The sequence below is a fragment of the Heloderma suspectum genome, chromosome 15 (genome assembly GCF_057233095.1).
Source record: "Heloderma suspectum isolate Gila_16-S chromosome 15, 16-S_ref, whole genome shotgun sequence".
Classification (NCBI taxonomy): Eukaryota; Metazoa; Chordata; class Lepidosauria; order Squamata; family Helodermatidae; genus Heloderma; species Heloderma suspectum.
In genome coordinates, this window is record NC_139472.1 from 3,553,854 (window position 1) to 3,571,855 (window position 18,002).

Genomic DNA, 18,002 nt, shown 5'->3' on the forward strand with positions numbered 1-18,002 from the left:
TTGGCTGTTTGCTTTTCAAAAGTTTAATCCTCGTCTTCTCCTTGATTGGGTGGACAGTAGTAGACTCCGACCACCAGGTTCCTTTTATTCTTTGCTCCATTTATTTTGATCCAGATGCTCTCGATGGGGCTACCAACCTCATCCACCTGCATTTCTGTGCAGAGATATTTTTCACATACAGTGCAACCCCACCTCCCTTTCTGTTCCTCCTGTTCTTTTTGAACAAGTTATATCCTTCAATTGCTGTATTCCAGTCATGAGAGTCATCCCACCAAGTCTCAGTTATACCTATCAGGTCATAATTTCCCTCCTGTATTAAGAGCTCAAGTTCGTTCTGTTTGTTTCCCATACTCTGGGCATTAGTATATAGACATCGAAGACCATGTGCTTCATAGTCTGGCTTTCTTCCTACATGTGTCTGAAGACTATTATTGGGCGCTATCAGAGCTGTTCTCTCCGTTGCAGTGCATGCGCCTACGTCCATTGTTACCCCCAACTTTACATCTCCCTTCCCCGTAGGATTCAGTTTAAAGCCCTCCTGATGAAGTTCTTCATGCTGTGGCCAAACACATTCTTCCCATCCTTTGTGAGGTGCAACCCGTCCCTCGCCAACAGCCCATTTTCCAGGAAGTGTAGGCCGTGGTCCCAGAATCCAAATCTCTCTTGTCGGCACCACCTTCGTAGCCAGTCATTCACCCGGAGTATTTTTCGTTCCCTTTCTATCCCTCTTCTAACTACTGGAAGGATGGATGAGAAAACTATCTGGGCCCCAAAGTTCTTGAGTTTCCTTCCCAAAGCTTCAAAGTCTGACGTGATCTCTTCGTAGCTCCGCTTGGCGGTATCATTTGTTCCCACATGGATGAGAAGAAAGGGATACCTGTCAGTGGGCTTTATGAGTGCAGGCGACCTTTCAGTCACGTCTCTAATTCGTCCTCCCGGGAGACAACATACCTGGCGAAAAGAAATGGTTGCTTTTGGCTAATTCTAAAATATAACCAATTACAACCTAGGATATAGCTAATATATATCTTAGATATAACCAATTATATCTTAAGTTACATCTCTAAGATATAACCAATTAGGGAAAGTGTTTCCATCCGGAATAAGAGGTGGACGCTTTTGTCTAATTCATTTTTTTAATGTTGCTTTCTGATATGAACAGCAAGAAACAATATCTGTGCCAAAATGTAAGAAAACTGACGGCCATAAATACGGTAGGTAGAATACATACTGTCGAGAGAATTTTGAAGAGCCCAATATTCAGCCAAAGAGAAAGGAAGAACAGAGAACTGGGGTAGTCAAATTAGCAGCAATAACGAAAAAAATAAAGAAAAAATAAAGTGCATTTGGTTAAAGTTTTTTAAAAAGAAAATAAACGTGAGCTTTTTGTTGCCTTCTGTTGCTTGTAGAAGACTTGCTACCCAAACCCAGAAACAATGTCCTACATGTCATATCAGCCAAAACATGAAAAAAAGATTTGGCTGAGTTGGTTTTAAGGGGAATCCAGTGCCTTAGCAATCAGGCTGAACTGAGGATAAGTTTTGAGGGGCAGAGCGGAAAGAGATGTCTCCAGTGTAGTGATTTTTTGGACTATGTGAAATTGGAGTGACAGGTTATTTGGTAACCTTATGCAAAAGTAGGGAGATAAAATTAAAAGGGGGGGGCGACACCAATTTGAAGCTAACCAGCTGCCCTTTTCTCCTCTTTGATTAATCAAACTGCCTTAAATTGATTTATGGAAGGGGCGTGGGGGAAATCAGGAAGTCATCAAAAGATCACAGTGCAATGCAAAGGACCTGGATTGGGGCATATTTAAAGTGTGGGTGGGAAATGGAACATTTTGCAAAAAAAACCCAGTACAGTTGGCTGTCAACCCACCCTATCTCAGAAGCTGAATGGAGTTAATTGGAAGGACTCCCAGGGGCTACATTCTAGAAAATTCTCTCTGGGGCGGTGTTCCCATCCTGCACGTCCATTGCATAGTTATGTGCGTAACACTTCAGCCTGGCAGGTGCACTCTTAGCAAATTCATCAGTGCTCGCGGCAGCTTTGCTAACTCCATGAGGACTGGGGGCAATGAGGAGCAAGTTAAATGCAAAAAGCTCTCTCAAGGCAAATGCAAAGGGAAAAGGAGCCACAATCAAGTTGGAGAAATTGAATTAGACTGAGAGAGACAAGAAATTCATCCGACGTGTTCAATATGTCTCCTGATGTGAACCCCTTGCTCTAAAGAGGGTCAACCTTACATAGTTGGGAGCCCCAGAATGGAGTCAGAATCAATCCAACCCACCCACAGTTTGTTCATGCTGAAAAACCTTGTCCACAATTGTCACATTTTAATCCTAGCTGGGCATTTTGCCAAGTCTAGAAGGGCAAAAGGAAGGATTTAATAGGTCATGTGGCTAGAAGTGAGGGCTCCTTCTACTTCCCGTCCCACCAAGACACCTCGCTAAAGGAAAAAAAACCTTTTTCAGTGCCATAACCGGGGACACTTAACTTACAGCACCCTGGCGCCCTACCAACATTTTGGACCACAACTCCTATAATCCCCGACCACTGGCCATGCTGGCTGGAGCTGTTGTTCAAAACAGCTGGAAAGCGTCAGATTGGGAGAAGCTACCTTAGAGAATACAAGACTATCCATTTGTTTTGTTTTCTGGGAGGAATACATGGGCATTCATTTGTTGAGTCTGGGTGGGATTTGGGGCCGATTTCAATCCAAGCCCATTGAAAAGGGGATCAGTGGGGGAGTCTCAGAGGTCAGTCTGGACATTTCATCGTTGGCTAAGAAGAGGAAGTGATGGAGAACGGGGAACACCCATCTGCATAAAATGTATAGACGCAGGCATTCTTCCTGCTAAATCGTTCGCTTAAAGATCACCAGTGGGAGGAGATTCTAAAAGGAGAAGTGTCAAGGGGGTGTGGAGGGAGGAGAATCATGCGGAGCGGAGCCACAGTGGGGCATCTCTCGGCCTTGTGGCAGGAAGGGAGACAGGCAGCGACGGGCTTCTCCGTGGGTCCCTGCCACCCAGAACTATTTTCACAAGCGAGTGTGAGCGAAAGGCTGCTCTCCTCTTCTGCCTTCGCCGCTTTATCTGCTCTGCTCCAAGTACTGATGTGTGAACATGCTCAGCTCGCTGTCTAACCAACCGGCTTTATTCCTGCAGAGGGGAGAGAAAATAGCCTGGTTCATCGAAAGATGGAGTGTGTTCATAATGTACTGGAACAAGAAGGTTCAAGACATCCGTATACTTTTATTTATTTAATACATGTATATCATGCCTTTTCCCATCCTTAAGGAACCCAAGGTGGCATACATAATCCTCCTCCTCTCCATTTTATTCTCACAACAACAACCCTGTGAGGTGGGTTGGGATGAGAGTCTGCGACTGGCCCAAAGTCACCCAGCGAGCTTCCATGGCTGAATGGGGACTAGAACCCGGATCTCCCGGCTCCTGGTCCAACATTCTAGCCACTATACCACGCTGGCTCTCACGTTGTTAGGACAAATGTGATTGCTTTTCACCTTTCCCTGTAAATCTAATTATGGATGATTTCCTGAAACGTTATCGTGTTTCTACTTTGCAAACTGGTGATTTTGTAAATCCGTAAAGTTTTTAGAAATAAATAAATAAAACCTTTTTTTTAAAGAAGAAAGAAAAAGAGAATGTCGCTAATGAGAGCGGCAACATTTAATCTGTTGAATTAACAGAGGGATTCCTCTCCAGGCCTACAGGCTGGGGGAAAGGGAAGGGCCTGTGGCGGGCCAGATTAGGCCTAGATTAAGATCGACAGAAGAGGTGCGGTAGAACTCGTCTGAAAAAAAAAATGTTATTTTTTAAAATATAACTACTTATAAAAAATGCACATGCCAAACATGTGTATTCCCCCTCTCTCATATATGCCTTTAAAATAGCTTTCCCCAACCTGGTGCCCTCCAAATGGGTTGGGACCACCAGCCAGATAATGGGAGTTGTAGTCCGACTCAACTGGAGGGTACCAGGCTGGGAGAGGCTGCTCTGAAGACGATGCTCGACGAGACAGACATGTGCAACGTTCTACAAAACAACACCCTGCACAAAGTATGCTTTTACTCATATGTAAATTTCACCGAGTAACCCAATCAACGGAAACTCCTAATGCTAAATCAAGGAAGGTTGGCTACTGCACAGTAATGTAATAAATGAATGAATGAATGTATGTATGTATGTATGTATGTTTCTAAAATAAATAAGTAATTAAAACCCAGAAATGCACAGGGAAGTTGATCTTATTTTAAAGTAGAGCAGCTTTCCCCAACCTGGTGCCCTCCACAGGTTTTGGACTACAACTCCCAGCATCCCTGAGCATTGGCCATGCTGACTGTGGCTGATGGGAGTTGAAGTCCAAAACAACCCCATGCAGGCGAGACTTGGCCTGCAGGCCTGAGGTTTAACACCCCCGGCGTAGGAAGAGAGGAAATTCACCCCAAAACATGGAACAAGAATGGAAACAGAAACCCCATACCTAAGCAGCTTGGCTTTGCTCTGCAGAGTGTCCAAGATCTCAATCTTCTGGTTCAAGGCATTAATTTCCTTCTCGAGATCTGCTCTGGTTACATCAACCTGTTGGCAGAGCTGAGCAAAGGTTCCGGCGAGTTCTCTGTAACATGGTTTTTAAAAAGGGGGATACAAAGAGAGGAAGACGTCAATAAAAGAAGTGGGGGGAAGGACAAGTTAATGAACACAAAGTGAGGATATGGCTTCTAAAAACGTAACTGTTCTCTGACTTACCAACATATTAAATAAAACCCTGGAACAGAAAATGTAAAATTCCTTAAAACAGGTGTAGTCAGCTAATGGCCCATGGATTAAAACTGGCCTATGGCAGATCAACAATCGGCTCACAATTCACACACGCTCTTCTAATGTTTAAGAAAAGCTTTTTCAGACCTGCCACCCCCTAAAACAGGTCCCACTGCTTCCCTGAGGACACATTTAGCGCTTTGTGCTAAAAACTCCCCACCATTCTGGACTGTGAAAAACCTGAATTCCAACCATTGCAAAAACAATGCAATCGGGGTGCGGGGTGGGGAGAGAGAATGCATTCATTTGTGTATTCTGTACACCCTCTACACACAGGAGCAGTGTGTATCCTAGAACCAGTACTGTTTAATCTGTGATATTGCCTGAGGAATTTGTGTCTATGAGATTATTCAGTCTAATAAAAGGTACTGTTTCATTTTCTGTATCCCCAGGAAATATACACATTGCATTTTTAAAAGCCAATTTAGTACTGTACATTCTCTGAGAAGTTAGAATGTTTATGAACATTCCATGACAAGTACTCCGAACAGCTGGAATGTTCACAAACATCCTATGGCAGTGGAGTAGGAATTACAACAGACAGAGATGTCTTTAAAAGCATTTGCCTCCTCAGAGAACCCAAGTCCCCCGAGAGCCACAAAACGTAAACAGGTTTGAAACTGGTTTAGAAGCAAGCCATGTAGACACGTCGTTGTTCCCGCCAATGCAGAAGTGGAGCGGAGCCAAACTTACTGCTGGACTTGGTGACTGCAGTTGGAGCCTGTGTAGCTGACAATCAGCTGGAGCTTCTCGCCGGCGTATTCCACGAACTGGTGCTTGAAGGCCCTTTCTTTTGCCTTGGTGGTCCAGGTGAGGCGCTCATAGACGTAAAGGAGCCCATAGAGGCCGAAGGACAGGGCAATCAGCCTCCAGCCCACAGCTTTCCAGACCTGGAAAAGTTGGGCAACACGGGAGAGAAGGAACAAAGTACTTAGAATTTGGAAATGGCACAAACTGCTATGAAATGGCTCATAATTTGAAAAGAAGGGCCTGACATGTGTGCTCTACACCAGTTGCCTCATCATGCCAATGGGCTAAGCTGCCGTGATGTCACAGCATGTGCACAAACATTCCAACCGCCGAGAGCGCTCACACGAGTTATGGCTTAATCGAGCCTGTGAGTATGCAAATATAAGAGGGAACATTGTAAAGCAACTGAGTGTATTTTAAGCCAGTTTCATTCCTTTTGTTACATTTCTATACTGCCCAACAGGTAAAGCTCTCTGAGCAGTTTACAAAGATTAAAAACCTTAAGAATACAATATTGTACATAATATAAAAGCCATTTACATACAAACATATAAACAGACAACACACATCAACGCACCTCTCTATCTCTAGACAATTTTAACACTCAATAATAAGAAATCCCAGGGACCAGTTTAATTTGCCATAAGTACTCTGAGCAGTTAGAATGTTTGTGAATATTTCATGTAACGTTCTGTGTTATACATTCAATGTTACGTTAAAAATACACACAGTGATGGTCACATCTGCAGCAATCAACATAATAGTAACTCCAGTAAGGCTGTGGCATGCTGGGAGTTGTAGGCCTTTTTTCTGTCTAAACATGCATAGGATTGTGCCCTATGTGTGTTTGGGAGGTTAGCCACTGGAGGACTCTGAAATACCTTTAAAAAACAAACATATTTGAGTTGCTGCAGTTACGAATGGCTTGCAAGATATAGACCTTAATATGCAACTCGAGGGGGGAATTCCCCATCAGTGTTTGTTGCATGGTCCCTCCTTTCACTACTTTGGATAAACAAACTTCAGCTTGCCATTTATGTGGTCCTGCCTATTCCAGCTACTATGAATTGTTCCTAGGAATAGAATATATTCCTATCTGATGGATGAAATTGACAAATGTTGTCATTTTCGCTAGTTTTATTAATTATTTGTAATCTGTAGTGAAGCTGATCACTCCCAAAGGTTGTTAGGAGTGAGACTGTCATTAAGGTATTTATTATTGGCTGTAAAACCCACATTGGTGTGCTGTATATGCAGAACAGGGACACAAATAACCCTGGCTTGGCTTAATTTGTCAGCTCATCACAGTAATTCAGATTTAGTAATGTCTGTAACATATTGGCTTTATGTCCCTTAGCGACAAAATGATGCTAGGATGGCTTGGTCCCCAAACTCCAGTTTCTTACCCCTCAAATAAAAAATCTAACCCCTCTCTGTGAAAGCAACCAGAAGCGCATTCGCTTTGGGTTAAAATCTGTGCCGGAAGGATTTGAGCACACACTCAGGGAAGTATCGTAATAAGATGTATTACAAGTAGGGATGTCGGAGAATTTCTCCACGAATCTCTGGGGGGCCGAATGCCAACGCATTCAGCCCCCTGAAATTGGTGGAGAAACGTCCCGCCCCCCTGCCCCCCCCGGGATGGGACTTACCTTCGGCGAATGTCCCTCGCGGCGGCGGCTCCCGGCGGCGGCTCCCGGCCTTCCGACCACCTGCCTCTGCCGCCATTTCCAAATGAAAAAACAAACAAACACCCAACAAACGTGATAGGCTATGTAAAGATTTACGTAGCCTTTCACAGCTAGATTTTCAAAAAACACCGTGATAGGCTACATAAATCTTTACGTAGCCTATCATGGCTGACTTTGGGGGGAAAAAAAAAAAGCGCGTACGCAAATGGTGGCGCCCATGGGCGCCGCCATTTGCGTATGTGCTTTTTTTTTTTTTCAAAGTCAGCCGTGATAGGCTACATAAAGATTTACATAGCCTATCACGGTGTTTTTTGAAAATCTAGCCGTGATAGGCTATGTAAATCTTTACGTAGCCTATCACTTTTTTTTTTTTACTTTACTTTTTTCTTTCGCGGCCGGAGAGGCAGGGTGCTCCCCCCCGGCCAGAATTTTGGCGGGGAGGGATGGGGCGCCTCCCCACCCGCCAAGAATTTCGGGGGGAGAAACGGAGCGCCCCCCCCCCCCCCGAAAAAAGCTGCGGGACCAGGTAAGGGACTTTCGTCCTTCCCTAATTACAAGTATTTTTGTTGACAGAAAGAAAAGGAAATGTTGGTAAAAGCTGGCTGTTTATATATCATTTTTTCCCCTTTGGAAAATCTAATTTTAAAATCAATTAAAATGAGTTTAATGGGAGTTGGCAACCCTAAGCAAAAGTACATGGGTTCTTTGGGTTAAGCAGGGAAGATAAAGGATAAATCAATTTGAGGAGGAATGGGAGCCATTTAGGAGATTTTGGAATGATAAACAAGGTGTGATACCTGGTGATCCATTTCCTTTATTGTAAGTTTAACGTTTTATTTGGTATTTGGTAAGGTATTTGACGGGACTTGCTGCTTTTCAATGTTTCTAACAGGTCTTAGTGTTTCCAATGACTGAGTTCAGACAACACGGTAACCCACACTCAAGGGTGGGTTGCAGTGGAACTGTGGATTATCATGTTGTCTGAACGCAGCTGCACTAACAAACCATTGTGTATTAACAATGAACAAGCCATGAAAAGAACCCATGGTTTGTTGTTGGGTTGTGAACTGTGGGTTATTTGTGGTTAACAAACCATGGTTTGCTAGAGTGGTTGGGATAACATGGGTTTATCCACCCATATTGTTGAAACCCATGTTTCAACAACAACCCACGGTTCAACAACCAAAGGTTCAACGACTACCCATACTGAACCCTTGAACCCAGTCAATGTCTAAAAAGTAGTAATACCTTAGTGTTCACAGGGATTTGTTCTGTAAAGTAATCTCTTTTATATAAACATATATAAAATAAGTAAGAAGAGTTTAAAGAAAGGTGCGTTACACCGCCTGCATTACAACTTCAGCACAAGGAAGAGCTCTTGGGAAGTGCCAGGAAGGAGCAGGGGTGGAGGGGAAAGCAGGCAGAAACGTTTCAGACCGCCCTCGAGATGTTAGGATTCTTCATGAGGCCTACCACTCCGCCGACCACGAGGATGCCCATTGACGTTCTGGACGTGAGGGAGGCCAGGCCTGTCACCATGGAGACCATCAGCTCCTCCTGACTCAAGGATCCCTGAGGTAACGGAGGCAGACTTGGGTTCGCCGGGGTCAGAGGCACAGGGCGTGAAACCTGATTTGAAAGCGGAGGGTGCGGGGAGCGGGAGAGAGAGGCCTCCAAGTCAGAGACGGGCTCAGGCTCCCTGGCACGTCCTTCAGGCACGCCACAAAGCGCTCGCTTCCTTCGCTCGGGGGACAAAGCCAAGCAGCTTCGGTTATTCCCGCGTTACAGATCACGCCACTGAGGCTCAGGCACAGTAAAGCGGGCAGGGGAAGCTCAGGCCCGGAGGACAACTCCAGCCCTCTTGGGGCCCCTAACCATCCTTCTGGGGCTCCCCAGATGGCCACACCCACTTCCCCTTTCCCCCGACCACAGACCACTTGCTGGTTTTCCTGGCTTTTGTGCAGCTTTTCTCCCCGATTCTAAGAGGTGAAAATGCCTTTCCTAAGACTTCGATCCCGGCACCAAGAGCGTCAAGCGAAAAACAGGCCGGCTCTGGGGGGTATTTTTGGCACCGCCCACTTGCTTTCAAGCCCTGCCCACCAGTGGAATGCGGCCCCCGAGAGCTTCTCTTTGTCCCTCGGGCCGAAAGAGGTTCAACAGTAAGGATTAGTGGCCAGTTTCCTAGATGGGCTTTTAGTCTGGTCCAGTAGGACGGTTTGTATGGAGGTCTATTACGGTTGCCAAATAGAGCCTCCATGTACAGGGGAAATCTTTCTCAGGTCATTCAATCACAGGGGACAAGGAACATGGGAGGCCTGTTGCCTTCATGCCCGGGCTCTTCGAGCTGCTCTCACCTGGTCGTTATAGCCCATCAGAGCCCGCCGGGTGTTCTTTGGCCCGAGGAACCGGTTCACGAGCATCGTCCAGCCAAGGGAGAAGTGGAACTGGATGTCCTCCTGGAAGTCAGCACAGAGCTTGTCGCAGTTCAGGTCGTAGCTGAGCGTGAAGCATTGCCGGGGGATCAGCATGTCGATCTGGCCCCTCAGGGACACTGGGAGGAGGGGCTTCAAGCCATCTTAAAGGCAAGGCAAAGGGGGAGCAAGATTAGAACACGCCACCTTTCACGCTGCAGGGACGATACGGCACCAGAGGTGTCATGGTCAGTTTGAAGGGCAGGCATTCATCGTGACCGTCTGTCCCCACCAGTGGAGGCTGGCAGCTCCAATGTCAGGGCAGAAAATCCACTCCAGGTTTCAGTCAGAACTCTAAAGGAGTGATCCCAGGTGCTTTGCGCCTTTGCTTTGCACCTTGGATAGCTCTGTGAAGGAGTGCTGGAGCTAACCCCAATGTCCCTGCAAGGTAGGACAGGCGAAACCTGGCCTCAAGCTCCCAAATACACCCAGTAACCTCAAGTTGAGGCCCCAACCTGGCCTCAAGCTCCCAAATACACCCAGTAACCTCAAGTTGAGGCCCCAACCTGGCCTCAAGCTCCCAAATACACCCAGTAACCGCCGCCTCCTGCCAAGAGGCACTGAGTTTAGCACTGAGGTTGAACAGAAAGGATCACACCCGGAGTTGGATAACTGTTTATTATAGGGAAGGGATAGAAGGAAGGGGAGAATTAGAGGCGGTGGGTTGTGCAGAGGATTACAAAGCTGAGAACTTGCAAGGAAAAGCAAAGCATACACGGAGAACCTTTATACCGCTCCCCCAAGCAAAATAACCAAACCGGCTAGCCTATCCTTCACATACCTAGGTACAGGCCTCCTAGGAGAGCATCCAGCCGACAGCAGGTCCAAAACCACCATGACAAAGGGAGATGCCACACCTCTCCCTCGACCTCCTTTTAAGGCCCAGCCCCAGCAATCCAGGGCAGATTTCCCCTAGCCAATCACCAGCTCAGCCCCCAAAGGGACCATCTTTGTCCAGAAGTGGTAGGATCCTCCCACCAGACCCAGCTCTTATCTATTTCCCAATTAACAGGGACGGAGCATGGCCTTGAGCAGCAGGGTCAAGGGGCTGGCAGATAACACACTATTCCTGGTGGATACCTGGGACGTGACGCCCAGGCCTGCTCTCATGGTGGAACACAAGCCATCAGTCTTGACAAGCTCCTTTAGAGTTCTGACTGAAACCCGGAGCAGATTCACTGCCCCACTGCCATCGGAGCCACCAGCCTCCACTGGTCCCCACAGCTACGTCCCCACAGAGAGGGCCAAAAAATGCAGGAGGCTGCATTGATTCCCATCAGTGAACCAGTTCTAGGAGTTTTCATCTCCACCGGGAGCAGGTCTGTTGCAAAGCTCACAGGTCTGAATGGCCCATTCAAGGCCAAGCCACCCGAAAATACTGAATCACAACAGCGAAAAATGAATAGTTGCTGGGAAAATTCATTTCTGCCCAGCTACTGACCTAGTTCACACGATCACTGCAGCCCATGTGGCTTACTGAAGCCATGATGAGCCACGGTGGCAGACGGCACCAGTTTGCCTATTTGAGCCATGTGTCGTCCAAACCTGGGCAGCAGGGGTTGTCTCAGGGTTAAACAACCGTCAACTTGACTTATTTTATTTTATGTTTATTTATTTGCAACATTTATACACTGCTCCACATCTAAACAGATTCTAGAGTGGTGAACAATGAAAGTTTAAAACAAACAAACAAACAAACCAGAATGCCAATAGAATCCGTGGCTGGTCAATCACGGAAGGCTTTCTTGAAATAAAGATGTTTTCAAATAACCCATGTCCTGTTGTAGGGTTTTCGGAAGGTTGTGGAACCCTCAAACAGCTCCCACTGCCCAGGTTCGGACGACACAACAAACCACGGCAATGCCCACCGGGGGGGGTGAGTATTCAAAATGGCCACCAGCATGTACCGCAACCCGCTGTGGCTTAAATAAGCCGTGGCAGGCTGCAGTGATCGTGTGAACCGGCCCACTGTGAGGACTGCAGCTAAGCTCGGAGGGAACAGGGAATTCAGAGTGTGGCAGAGAACATCAGTGTTCCTGCTAACAAAAAGGTGTTGGCACCGTGTCCCTGTGAGTTCCGGTTCCACTACACCACTGTATAGCACAGTATTTAAGCAGTGACTGGGCGGCCACCTGTCAGGGACGTGGCGTTAGCATCCTGTGCTCTAGATCCCGCACAGAGGGAGCTCCAGCATAAGGTGAAACAAGGGAAAAAGGCTGGAGTCATTGACAGAGCTCTGAGAGGGAGCTCCAGGCATAAGGGGCAGCAGGGGGGAAACGTCAGAGCCATTTATGAAGCCATTTTTTGTGTGAAGTGCCCAGAGAGCTTCGGCTATTGGGCGGCACAGAGGTATAATCAATACATAAATTTTACAGAGCTCTGGGAGCTCCGGGCATAACGGGCAGCAGGGGGAAAAGCTTGGAGCTATTTCAGGGAGCAGGTTTTGGAGGGGGTTCCAGTCCTACGCGACAGTAAGGGAGAAAAAGGATGGTGCTACTGAACTCAATATTCATTTCTCCCCCAACCACTGCAGCTGCAACGAATCCATTTCCACACTAGTGGTTGCTGATGGTAGAGGGAGAGCAGCCCAGAATGGCCCACACGGGCCCTAGCCGCGCAAGAGAGGCTGCTCCCTTCCCGCAGGCACTCACCTATCATCTCCTGCTGCATCGTCTGCAGGGACGTGGCGATGGCACTGGAGCAGCGATCCGACATGTTCCGGCCCAGGCCTTCCTCAATATGGCGGTGCAGCTCCTGGAAAAGACGGGACGGGGCTCGAGTGGGCTTCGGGGTTTGTCCTGTGTACCCGAACGCCTGCAACCCTATTGTCGGGGTCAGGGGGGGCTGGTGGCACCGATGTCAGCGGGGCGGTGGATCCGCTCCGGGTTTCCGCCGGAACTTTGAAGGCGCTCTCCAAGGGGCAAAGCAACTTTAGAGTTCTGACTGAAACCTGGAGTGGATTCACTGCTCTACTGACATCGGGTGTCAGGGTGGACACTGAGCCCATAGAATCCCAGAGTAGTTCTGATTCTGAAGAAGAGGAGCCGCTCCTGGGAGAGGAGCGCGCTCCTCTTTCCCAGGGCCAAAAGCTGACGGAGATTCCTCCCACCAGCATTCCTAGCTTAGATAGCAGTCCAGGGAGTGACAGAGCGCGGGAAGCAGATTTGGTGGACGCACGACGCCGACACAGAGAGTGGCGCCAAATGGAGGGCGCAGAAAGGAGGCGTGGTGCCCAGCTGGCGCGCAAACAACGGCTGCGCCCAGAGGATCCAAGGGAAAAGGGGAGGGACTCTCCCTAGTCCTTAAGTTCAGGGGTCTGCCAGTAATTCCCTTTCAAACGGGGACCAACTGTTCCAACGTAGGGCATAGGTACTCTGCTGCTCATATCTAGTTGCTAACGGTAGAGTTGTTAAGTTGTAAAAGAGGAATAAAGCTTTGAAAAGAATCCCTTTGTCTGTGTCTGGACTAGGCTACTAGATTAGACTGAGAGAGGCCTCCAAGGAGCCCTTGACATCGGGGTGCTACGGAAGAGAGCGTGAGAAGAGGGTGAAAGACGGAACGTGAAAGATCAAACCAGGTGGGCTGACGTCACAGGAAGCTGCCTTATACAGAGGCAGACCACAGGTCCATGTGGCTCAGTATCGTTTACCCCACCTTGCCACCATCCAGCTGCTTTGGACGTCAGCTCCCATCAGCCCCCGCTAGCATGGACAATGGGCCAGGAGTGCTGGGAGCTGTCGTCCAAAACATCTGGGCTATAAGACTGGGCTACACTGATGGGCACCGGGTCGCCAGGGTTTCAGGCAAGATTCATCCCCAACCCTACCAAGAGATAGGGGATTGAACTTGGGAGCTTCTGCACGCTAAACAGGGGCTCTACCACTGAGCTATAAGCTTTCCCCTAAAAACCAAGTAAGATTCTAGTCCTCATCATTCTGATCAAAGAGCTCATTTAAATTAGAACATAGGAAGTGGCCTTATCAAGTCAGACCCTTTGTCCGTCTAGCGCAGCCTGGATTACACTGACCAGCAGCATCTCTTCAGTGTTTCAGGCAGGATTCATTCATAGCCCTACCTGGAGATGCCAGGGATCGAACCTAGGATCTCGGATCATAACTGAGGAGACTTGGGTTCTAGTCCCCACTAAGCCATGAAACTCAATGGATGAATGTGGACCAGTCGCTGACTCTCAGCCTAGTCTACCTCCCAGGGTTGTTGTGAGGATAAAATAGAGAGAAGGAGGACCATGAAAGCCACCTTGGGTTCCTTGCAAGGAGAGGAAAGGCAGGGTATAAAGTTGATTATAAATAAAAAAATAAAATAAAATGTTATGTAGGAAGAGAACCAGCCAGCCTCTAGCTATTACTTACATTCTTATACACTTTTATGACCACCTGAGACGGGTGGAAATCCAACTGGAAGTCATCCACCAACACAGAGAGCCGTCTGATCTCCTCCGCCATCGCATTCGACACCTGGAATGTCAAGCATGGGTCAGGCAGGCAGGCGAGGCCAAAGGATCGGGGCCAGGGCTGCGTTCCCTTGGTGCTCAAAAGTGCGAGCGAGTCTAACACCTGCTCTCTGGATACAGAAGAGCGGAACCAACACAAAATTAAAGAAACGTGTGTAGGCAGCAGTTCTTCTAACAGCAAGCTAGGGTGGTGAGTGCAGACAGAAATAGAGCCAAAAACGGGGCCACTGAGAAATAAAGAGGAGCGTCAGCCAGCGCAGGGAACCCCAATGACAAAAGTTTTTCTTTAAAGAAAGAGATGGGACAACTCTGCGCCACAAGAAGCCCAGCGAAGATCAACCGTGAGCCTGCTCAGAAACCATGGAACAGGGCGCAACAACTCGAGAAAGAAAAATGGCCGCAGGGGAGAAGAGCGCCCTCTTGGCGGATAGGCTGGCTGGAACCATGAGAAGCAGATCTCGTTGTCGGTCCCTCCCGCAACCTGGTAGCCCGCAGACATCTTGGACTACAACTCCTAACAGCCCCAGCCAGCACGGCTGATGGTCGGGGCAGTGGTTGCAGTCCGAAACATCTGGAGAACACAAGGTTGGGAGAAGGCAGATGTCCGATCGCGATCTCCGTATCAAAAGGATCCGTATGCATGAGAAACATATAACCAGTCATTACACAGAAGCCTTTCTGAGCAAATGTTAGGAACCCAACAGAAAATGCACATGGGGAGAAATCCTATAAATGCCCAGGATGCGGCAGAGGTTCCCACTGGCATCCAAACACCACTGCTGTGCTGTGTCTTCCCGTTCCTCTTTACTGTTGTCTGGCTTACTTTGGAATGTATTTATGTCATGCATGTTTGGTCAGGTGTATTAAATTCACTCACTTCAAGCCTGGCTGCGTTTGGGGGCCTTCCTGCTCAGTCTGTGGATGGGGCCCCCCTAGATCTTTCCCCAAAGTCCTGACCCAACGGTGCCACTGCTCAGCAGTGCTGAAAACCTACCTCCCCACACGCTTATTCATCTGCCTCTGGCTTGTAAGATGTCCATCCGGCGCTGCCTACATATTTCAGCTTCTCTCCTCAGGCTCCACTGAGGGAGCTGGGAAGGGGACGCGGGAGCTGGGAAGGGGACGCGGGAGTCCCTGCTGAAAGACCACTTGCTTCCCCCCCCTTTTGTGTTGTGTCTTTTTAGAGTATAAGCCTGCAGGAGTAGGGACTGTTTTGTTATACTAATTTCATACAAGCTGCTCTAGGATACTTTTTGGCTTAGGAATGGGATAAAAAGACTTTAAATGCATAATAAAATATACATCTGTGCATATGTACATACGAGAGGATTGCTGGGTTCTTTAGAAATATCCCTTCCTATCTGTTGAGGCTTCAGGAAAGAGCACTGCACAGAGACTCCCCAAGCAGCGTCCAGCTCCCATTTTGATTCTCCCACCTGGGACTGCTCCCGATGGAAACTTTCCGGATCTTGGCTCCCGCTTTGGTCCAGCCACCCCTCCTCACCTGCCTCTCCACTTCTTCCGTGATCTCTTTGATTTTCAACTTGTAGTTGTGAGTGAGCAGGTCCAGCTGTTTGTCTATGAACCCCAGGCACTCCTGCCGATCCTCCCGCATCTCAAGGCAGTAAATCCTAGAGGAAAGACAATGCATGTCTCGGGAAGGAAAAAAAAAGTGGGAAAAATGCAGTGTGTGTCCAAGAGGGAGACCAGCTTGGCTCCATACATCAGCCAGAGAAGGAACAGCTGCAGGGAGCTTGCTTTTGCCCTTCCCTGCCAGAACGAACACCTATAAGAACTTCTGAAATGAAGAACTGGTGCCCGGGGTTTGCTTTTTTTCCTCCTCCCTCCCAATCCCTTTTCCTTTTGTGTCGTCCCTTTTCAATTGTAATCCTGAGGTTTTTAACTCAAGCCCTGGATGTCATATTGTTCATTGTTAAATTGCTTAGATATATGCACGTGCATGTGCATGCACGCTGTCTGTTTACATAAAAACGTTTTTTAATATTATGTACAATATTGTATTTTTAAGGTTTTTATCTCTGTAAACAGCCCAGTCAGCTTTGGCTACTGGGAGGTACAGAAATGTAATAAATGAAATGGAAAAAAATACTAATGTTTGTAGGCTGCTTGGTGAGCTTTCGGGGAAGGGGGGAATACTGTAAATAAAACAAGTTCTTGCATTAGCTGGAAAACTGGAGATCAGCAGGCCATCTCCAGCTGTTTCCCTTATCTAGGGTAGAAAGTAGTCGCAGCTACGCCAGGCTGTTAGATGCAAGCAAACAGGCAATATTGGGGTCAGGTGTGCGTGCATGTAACAGCTTTATACGGAAGAGATGAAGGGGGCTGCTGAACAGCAAAATTTAGTGACCCCCAAAATGGTTTGGGGAACTGCTACTATGCACCTAGCCCAGCAGCAAGTTCCCCTTTCTGTGTAAATGAGCACACTGGATGAAACAGGTGACAGGCCTCAGCCAGCCCTTAAGCCAGGGCAGGCCTCAATCAGTCTTTTGGTGCTGAACTTATTCATGGAGACAAACAGTTTTATTTTGTTCAACAAGGGCATGGGGACACGTGTCCAAACATTCCGTTACCAGCATGAGAATCCTGGGCCCAAAATCTGCTGTGTCCCTTTCCCACCCCACACCCCCTTCCCATCTTCTCTAGGAAATTCAGCGCCCATCTCCGGCTGGAACGTCTACAGCTGCTCACCTCTGCTCTTGCGCTGCGACATGCACCGAATCCATGATGCGCCGGACCTCTTCCGCGATCTGCTTTGCTCTGACTGTGTGCTGCTCAAACTTTGTCTTCACTGCGGACTGCGAGATGCATTCCTGCAAAAACACAGCGGGTGGAGTGGGGGGTTCAACTCTGCAGGCGGTGTGGCATTTTACAAATTAAATTAAGTTTCACATATACATTCGGTTGTTTTGCGTCATCTGCTTCTGCTCATCAATGGGGAGGGCCCCTGGAAGCCCTGCTCAGTAGCCCCATGTCAAGCTCCGAAATATTTCAATTGGCATTGCCCATATACTTTTGACCTTGAAGACTAGCAACTTGATTTTTTTTAAAAAACACAATAGAAAGTCTCAGGATGCTGCATTCCAAACCCAGTTCAAACATCTGCACAGTCCAGAAAACAAAATCCTGGATCACAAACTCTGCTACCTTAACACCATAAAGTTCCTTGTCTCAAATTTTGGAAACGAAGAAGCTCCAGTGATTTTTTAGTTCAAGGAGGGGATGTGGGGAGGAACCCTTTCTTACAGGAATAGACAGAGCCCAATTTGAGAAGCCAGGATTTCTTTCTTTGACTTGTACTCCGCCTTTCTACCACCAATGGCTTTATAAATTACAATCGATTTATAAAGCCGCCTTCTTTCATGGCAGACAATCGCACTTGCCTCAAATCGTCTCTCAAAGTTCTGGAACTCGAACATCCTCACTTGGAAACCTTCTGCCAGGGCCCCGCCTAGGAAGAAAAGGCATCAAAAACCACCTTACTTCTGCTGACATTTTCACTCCTGCCACCACCCCATGAGCCATTTATTTTTATTATCTATTTTATTTATTACATTTCTAGACCGCCCAACAGCCAAAGCTCTCTTGACAGGTAACAACACTTAAAACCATAAAATACAAAATAAGATACACTACAAAAGTGTAAAACTATAGTATAAAATAGAAGTAAAAACCAAAATAAAAAGCAGCAGCAATGCAAAGGTTTAAAATACAGTAACAGGTGTAAAACAACAGATCTACAAGTGAGCCATTGATA

At 47.5% G+C, this 18,002-nt stretch overlaps 1 protein-coding gene across 3 annotated transcripts in view; it reads right to left on the minus strand.

Annotated features, from left to right (window-relative positions):
- Window positions 1-1,121: 1,121 nt before the first annotated feature.
- The window catches only part of MFN2 (mitofusin 2), a 29,404-nt gene continuing 12,523 nt past the window's right edge, over window positions 1,122-18,002 (minus strand). For all 3 annotated transcript variants that reach the window (XM_084822211.1, XM_084822214.1, XM_084822213.1), the window contains 10 exons: window positions 17,629-17,696; window positions 16,937-17,058; window positions 15,732-15,858; window positions 14,127-14,231; window positions 12,408-12,510; window positions 9,640-9,860; window positions 8,759-8,914; window positions 5,538-5,734; window positions 4,507-4,641; window positions 1,122-3,161 (listed from right to left, as the gene is read on the minus strand). In XM_084822211.1, the coding sequence (XP_084678337.1) occupies window positions 3,092-3,161; window positions 4,507-4,641; window positions 5,538-5,734; window positions 8,759-8,914; window positions 9,640-9,860; window positions 12,408-12,510; window positions 14,127-14,231; window positions 15,732-15,858; window positions 16,937-17,058; window positions 17,629-17,696 (1,304 nt within the window). In that variant the 3' untranslated portion in view covers window positions 1,122-3,091. The remainder of the gene's footprint in view (window positions 3,162-4,506; window positions 4,642-5,537; window positions 5,735-8,758; window positions 8,915-9,639; window positions 9,861-12,407; window positions 12,511-14,126; window positions 14,232-15,731; window positions 15,859-16,936; window positions 17,059-17,628; window positions 17,697-18,002) is intronic.